This window comes from Gossypium raimondii, chromosome 6 (genome assembly GCF_025698545.1).
Source record: "Gossypium raimondii isolate GPD5lz chromosome 6, ASM2569854v1, whole genome shotgun sequence".
Taxonomy (NCBI): Eukaryota; Viridiplantae; Streptophyta; class Magnoliopsida; order Malvales; family Malvaceae; genus Gossypium; species Gossypium raimondii.
Window position 1 is genome coordinate 18,354,855 of NC_068570.1, and position 7,445 is coordinate 18,362,299.

Consider the following 7,445-nt stretch of genomic DNA (forward strand, 5'->3'; position numbering starts at 1 on the left):
TCTCTATTTTGTACTCTTTCAAATTATTTGCTCATCTAGTGAAGTCTTGTTTGTCCGTGGTTATTTATCCTCTTTATTGGAGGTGTTTTTCCACGTAAATATTTGTGTCTAATTTTCTCTATTTCATTCTTATTCGTTGTTTATACAGGTTGATCCCAATAACTCTCTTATTTTATTTAAATTATTTTATATTTGATACCTCGCTTCAACACAGGTTGCGGAAGCCCTGGCTTTGAGGAGAGCTTTGTACTGGTTGCAAGATAATTGTTGTTAAATGGTGTTGAATAAAAAAATTAAAAAAATTGGAAACTTAATAACTTGCGGACAATATTATATTTTCGAAATCTTTGTAGCCTTAATTAATTACGACAAGTTGACTCCTGACCCGATCTGATGCTTTGTACTTACTTTACCCTTTTTCTGTTTACCTTTTCTTTTTCCCAGTCTTTCTACATCTACTTCAACTCCGTTTCCCCTCTGTTGCTTTTCTGTATATATAAATAATTTTTTCAATTTCAATCATTCACAACCAAAAATCTCTCTTCATAGTTCTCTATTTCCAATAATTTATCAGACACACACACACACACAAAAAGAGAACTCTTCAAGTTCTTAACCTCCGCCGGCCGCCGTTTCCCAATGTTGAGAAAATCGAACTCCTCCGTTGAAATCCTTACTTTCTGTTTCTTCGTTTCTCTTTTTTGTTTGGCTTCCTTTTCACTCGCTCAGCGACAACAAGAACAACAACTCGCTGAACCGGATCGGTTCGACGATGACGACGAGGGAGGAAACGGCACCGTTTCGAATGCTTCTTCCATAGCTAAACCGAAGGACGGTACATTTGCCGCTATTATCGATCGTGCTCTAGAGAAGGAGTTCACTGAGAACGAACAAAATGAAGGTTTGTTTCTTGTTCTTTTTTTCTCCCTCTGGTTTTGCTTAGATTAGGGTTTAGATTTCAAATCCATGAATCAAAGGCTTAGCAGTGAAGTATACAACTTAGTCATACATTATACTTGTTTACTTCAACTTTGCTTGTTCTTTATATGCTGTAGCAATTAATTCTTGTTATTTTTATTTATTTTCTAAGGTTTTTAAGCGGGATCTATTGGTAGGTTATGGTTTTTGTTATCAATGGATGGTTTATAAGATCTTAAAGATTTAATGATAGTTTGTTTGCGTAAATTCCTGGAAATAGATTTGCTAATAGTTTCTTCTTCTTTAAATTACAATTGTCAATTATGCTATAAATTCATCCTCATTTGCAGTGGATTATTCAACTTTGAAGGGGAAAAAATCAATGTTTGAAAGGTTTCTAAAAATGTTTAGCTCAAAATTAGACTGCCAGTATTTCCTTAACGGTATAAGCCCGATGGAAATTCAATTTCTGACTTTTTATCATGTTTCCTTTCTGTTGGTGGCAGTAAATGATGATGCTGGAAGTTTCAACAACAGTGTAGTAGAAAAGAAGGTTGGTGGTACTTATTCTTTTGAAAACTTTTCAGTTGGGAAAACTTGCTAGCTTATTCTTTTTCGTATGTGTATGCTTATCAGGCTGTTTTGGAAACCGTGGCCAGAGTGAAGACAAAGAAAAATGATACAAAAGAGGAAAAGTATGTGCTTCTCCTTACTTTAGCGTGTTTATAGAAGAGCATAATTTTGTTTTTTGATGATCAAAAGTTTTGAACTATTCATACCATATCTTCTTCATAACTGCTTGGAGACATGTAGTAGTTTCCTCATGCCTTTTGCATCCTCCTTTTAGATCATTTCAACTCCATGACGTATTTAATCTAGAGAATGATAACAGAGCTGAAGATACACCTATGTTGATAGATCGGAAGGTTAGATTGGTTAATTTAAAACTTCACCTGGTGATATATTCCCATATTTAGAAATCTGAGATGCTGGCTTATTTTCAGGACAATGTCTTCATCATTTCTAATTTTAAATCAAAATATCCAGTGTTACAACTAGACTTAAGGTAACCCTTTTATTATCTTCATTTCATCAAAGTTGCTTTTTACATTCATCTAATAGGCTAATGTAAAATTTTTTTTGTGCTTATGCTCTGCAGACTAATATCAGATTTGGTAGTTGTCATTGTCTCTGCAACTTGTGGTGGCATTGCATTTGCTTGTGCTGGACAACCGGTCTGATTGTATTGATATAATCCTATATATTCTTTGTCTTTAAGTCCCTCTAGAGTGTCTAGGATTACTAATTTCCTATATGTTTTCTTGTTACATATTTTACAGGTCATTACTGGATATTTGTTAGCAGGATCTCTTATTGGACCTGGGGGTTTTAACTTTGTCAGTGAAATGGTGCAAGTATGTTGTATATTTCATTAAAAAAAATTTACCATCAACATTTATAGCTTATTTATTAAACCCTTTGTAACTGCTCTGAATGACGGTTTCTTGATCATAATGCTATTGTTCACTCTTTTTCATGGAGCCTTATTATGAAAAATGAGTGTTGTTTCTAATTTGTGTTCCTTCATCTCATTTAATCTAGTTATTATGATTCTTTTAGAGTTCATCTGAAGCCTAAAACAAACCACAGCTCTTAGTGATTTGTTGTTCTGAAATCTATGTCTTTTCTCTCTTTAAAAGTTTTAATTCATTCATTCTCTTTTTCTTTTTTTAAATGAGTATATTGTATTACAATTGGTGGTTTGGTGCCAATATCAAACTAGGGTAATAAATAAAAATAAAAATAAACATTGGCAATGGTTTAAGTACCAGTAAGTAATATGGTCTATTGGACTCTGTTATACCATTGCTAGCAACTGAAATTGAATAATTTATATGCTAGGTTTGTGATGCCATTTCATAACAGGCTGTTCAGTTTTAACATGTTTGTTGGTTATTCATATATATTACCAAGATTTAATAGTTCATATTTTTTCTTTCATTTGAATCATGCAGGTTGAAACAGTAGCTCAATTTGGTGTGATTTTTCTTCTTTTTGCATTGGGCCTAGAGTTTTCCATTGCAAAGGTTGGATTATGCCTCTGAACCTTTTATTTTCTATTTATGTGATACTCTCTACATCAATCTTCATAGCATTTCTCTAACTTCATCCATTTTATTTTAGCTTCGAGTTGTTCGAGCAGTTGCTGTCTTAGGAGGGCTACTCCAGATAGTTCTATTTATGTGCCTCTGTGGAATTACAGCCTCAGTATGTCTATTAATTTTGATACAGTCTATGTAGGTTTTGGTCCATTAATCCTTATTAAATGGTGTCATCACCTTCACCTGAATCTGAGGACACTGAGGTTCTACAAGTTACATTTAAATTAGTCACATGAGAAAGAATTTTTGTCTATATTAGATTAGCATCATTTCAGATTACATCTGGGTCATAAAGAGGTTTCTTGCTGTTTTGCTGTTGAAATCTTCAATATTTCCCACTTGACTTCAAATCCAATTTTGGTTTGCTTTTGTTTTTATGGTATGTTTTTTTCTGAATTTGGTTAAGGTACATGCTTTGTCCCAACATGTTATCTTTCTTATTTTCTTATAATTATGGACCATTTTATGCCACAATTGTAATGCTGAATCCTGCAGTTTTAATTGGATGTTGTTTGCAGTTATGTGGCGGTAGACTCTCAGAGGGTGTATTTGTTGGTGTATTTCTTTCAATGTCTTCAACAGCTGTGGTAAAGTTCAGTGCAAAACTTTTATAGACACTTACAGCACCTACAAACATTCATACTTGCATTCATATATAAGCACTCATATGCATGCATATCACTTGAGTTTAGACACCTTCACACTCCTTGTAGAGACCTTTATCTTTGTTTAGTAACTTATTATAATGTTGTTTTTCTATTTTTCAATGGCAGGTGCTTAAATTTTTAATGGAGAAGAATTCTAACAACATGCTTCACGGCCAAGTCATCATTGGCACTCTTATTCTGCAAGTATTGATTCCTTCACCCCACAGTTGTCTTCAAAGTTCTGTTTTGTTTTTCAGATTCTGTTTATGCCTTCTTGCTGTCAACTCAATTACCTGAACTTTTTATTACACTGGTGTCCTTAGAAGTTTTGAATTTTGCAGGACTGTGCTGTGGGATTGCTATTTGCGTTGCTTCCAGTTCTTGTTGGAACATCCGGCATTTTTCAAGGAGTAATATCCATGACTAAACTGTACGGGAAAAACTTGCAGAAGTCTCACATTCCAATTTTCATCTGGATTACAGGATAAATAGCACTCCTTTTTTAGATGCCATTAAAAGGAGATATTTGATTAAGGAATAGGCTTAACTTTAATGTGCTTTGTTAGTATTCATGATCTATTTCACCTAAAACTAGAAAGATTGATCATGCTTCAGTTCAAATATATACCACTTAGTCACACATAATTTTGATCAGATCAAAAGTCGTACATATTATTCTGGTGCCTTGTGCTTGTGATTGTATAAGAAGTAGAAAGTGGAGTTTGGATAGGATAAGACCATAAGTTCTTGTTTTCCCTCGTTATCATTTTCTCCATTCATGGCTTTGTTTGTTGGTATTGAGTTAATTCTTAACGCCAAATATTATGTTAACCAGGTTGGTCATGTTGGCTACTTTTTTGGGTGTTTTGTCGATATTGTCCCGTACAGGCCTTCCTTGGTTGCTCAAACTGATGATAAGTCTCTCATCACAGGTACATATTTATATCTACAGATAGAATTGCATACTGGTTTTCTTTTTCTACTATATGTTATGAAAACAGGCTTATGTGTGAGTGAGATTGTTGTTCTGATATGATTTGTTTAATTACTTCTTATATGTGCAGACAGATGAACTTTATCAACTGGCATCTGTGGCGTTCTGCTTACTTGTAGCCTGGGTATGTTTCTTTTTTCCTCTTGGCTTGTCTTCTTTTTACTCTGACGTTGTCAAGCAACCTGTTATTTTGTATGCAATATCATGAGAAATACCCCCTTTGTAACAAATCTAGTGTTTGTTTTATCTGTAAAGATGTATCCATACCATTTTCCATTCTTTTGTGATGCGTAAACCTCTGACAAGCAGGGCTAGTAATGAAGCCTAACGTTCTGGTTTTTAAATACTCTCAACTGTCCTTACAGATCTAAAAATAGAAAAGCTTTTATGTAATAAATTGTGTTTTGATAGCTGCTTGTGATTCAAAGAGTAGAAGTACATAACTTTACCTTCATACAAGTGGTGTGATTGGTACTTTAGAATGTATTTAATTGATATTTGCTTGTATACCATACGAATAATTTTTAGATTTCTGCTGATACATACGTGCACAACTGGTAAAAGAGAAAGAAACTGTGCAGTTTCTGATCTGAATTGTTTGTTACATTGTTGCTATAATTTAAGCCAGTCAGATGTCTGCACATTTTTTTGGGGGGAACTTCTATTTAATTGACAGTGTAATTTTCAGTGTAGTGACAAGCTGGGGCTGAGCTTAGAATTGGGTTCATTTGCTGCCGGAGTGATGATATCAACAACTGATCTTGCTCAACACACACTTGAACAAGTTAAGATTATGCTTTACACAATTCATTATCTCATGTTAGTGCATTCAGTTTTAATCGACGGTATTATCAGCTTATCGTTGTAGTATTCCCACAATTGAAGCTAGTTTCTCTGTGCAGATCGAACCCATTCGGAATTTTTTCGCTGCTCTCTTCCTTGCCAGCATAGGGATGCTGATCCATGTTCATTTTCTCTGGAACCATGTTGATATCTTGCTTGCATCTGTTATATTGGTTATCACCATAAAAACAATAATAATTGCCTTGGTTGTCAAGGGTTTTGGCTACAACAACAAGACTTCACTGCTTGTAAGCTTTATTTTATGTATACTTGATTATGTATTGCATTTGAATTTTGAAGTAACTCGAGTTCTTTTGCTTGTGCAGGTCGGGATGTCTCTTGCACAGATTGGAGAATTTGCTTTTGTCCTTCTAAGCCGTGCTTCTAATATCCATCTTGTTGAGGTCAGTGCTACTACAGAGTTTATTGTACTTTGGCAAGATGGGTGTACCAATACATCCCTAGTTAAGAATAGTTTTTGGCTTTACAATCTCCTTCATAACTGAAACCTCGAGCTTTCCAGGGGAAACTGTACCTGCTACTGCTAGGGACAACAGCACTTAGTCTGGTATGATTGATTCTTGGCTCGATCATAATCTTTCAACTGTGGTTATTTTTGTGGTAAAATAGTGATAGCGTTTCAGCTTAGAAAAATGAAAAATGTATGCAAATGCAGCTATGGTTATTTTTGTAGTAAAATAGTGATGGGGTTTCAACTTTCATATCCCCAGGTGACAAGTCCTCTATTGTTCAAACTAATCCCTGCGTTACTTCATCTCGGGGTGCTCTTACGATGGTTCTCCCCTGAGAGAGAAAGTTCCATTGAGGTAATTACTAGTTTCATGTGTGTTAAGGATCACATTTGACTTGCATCGGTAAAACTTAAATAGATTTGTTTTCCAGGTTGGAATTAAAGGAGATAACCTCCGTTCAGACAGCGGAAAGCATCGCATTACTTTGATGGTGCAAGAACCCCATGATTCCTGATTAATACCATGTAAGTAAACTAATCGAGAAGAAAAATCTCCATTACATGTTTGGTCGGCCATGTTTTTGTGATGCTGCAGATGAAGTTAATGATGTCGTGAAACACGCTTTGCTTCCTGTTTTTGTTTTGGTTTACTAACCCTACTATATTTGATTAACAAATTGCATTGTTCCTCTTAAAAAGATGCCAACAGCATGAGGTAACCTCTAGCTGTTGAAGCAATGCCTTGTAATCTTTCATTTCTAACAACTGTTTTTACACGTTTGGTTTGGCTGTATCTAGTGGTTCTCATACTTCCATTTTTTATTTTTTCAAACATGGCATTTTGAAAATATAAGTTTATTATATGTAGTTTTTTTTTTTTTTAAATGGTAAGTGTATTATATACAGTTGAATGGCAAGATTGATTCATAAATTGAATACATCATCTAGAAGTTTAGCTTTCAACTTCTTGTTTTACCACTTGTATTGTTATTTTGTGCTGCCCCACTTCCCAGACCAAATTTTGATGACAAAATATGATGGCCCAACTAATTAACCTTTTTTAATAACTACGTAAATAATCAATCCAAAGCAAGAAACAATTGTTTAAATATAAGGGGTGATATTTCCCATTGATGAAGTCCATCTGGGTCCCTCCTACATCTTCTCATGTAAAGGGTAAATACTCAACTTTAGCTGGTCAAAAGTAATATTTTTCAGAATGGTTTCATTAATGATTTAATTTTTTGGGTAAACTATAGTGAGTCAATTATGGGTTCTTGTTTGGTCATTCAATTATGAAAACCTAAACCTACAAAGTGGTGATTCAATTATTAATAAATTTTTTAATCATCTAATAAATTTTTAATCATCTAATTATATAAAAGTTATAAAATATCATTTAATTATTT

At 34.1% G+C, this 7,445-nt stretch overlaps 1 protein-coding gene across 2 annotated transcripts; it reads left to right on the forward strand.

Moving 5' to 3' along the window:
• Window positions 1–380: 380 nt before the first annotated feature.
• LOC105773803 (K(+) efflux antiporter 6) lies at window positions 381–6,903 on the forward strand. Of its 2 annotated transcripts, XM_012595932.2 has the most exons (20): window positions 381–901; window positions 1,425–1,471; window positions 1,555–1,613; window positions 1,766–1,844; window positions 1,923–1,984; window positions 2,078–2,153; window positions 2,259–2,333; window positions 2,934–3,005; window positions 3,103–3,186; window positions 3,599–3,667; window positions 3,854–3,931; window positions 4,069–4,157; window positions 4,563–4,659; window positions 4,792–4,845; window positions 5,410–5,505; window positions 5,624–5,812; window positions 5,891–5,968; window positions 6,088–6,132; window positions 6,296–6,391; window positions 6,468–6,903. In XM_012595932.2, exons 1-20 carry the CDS (start codon window positions 640–642, stop codon window positions 6,549–6,551), a joined length of 1,791 nt encoding a protein of 596 aa, XP_012451386.1. In that variant the 5' UTR covers window positions 381–639; the 3' UTR covers window positions 6,552–6,903. The 2 variants fall into 2 exon arrangements, with proteins under 2 accessions (XP_012451386.1, XP_052488625.1); XM_052632665.1 differs by lacking the exon at window positions 3,103–3,186.
• The last annotated feature ends 542 nt before the right edge of the window (window positions 6,904–7,445 follow it).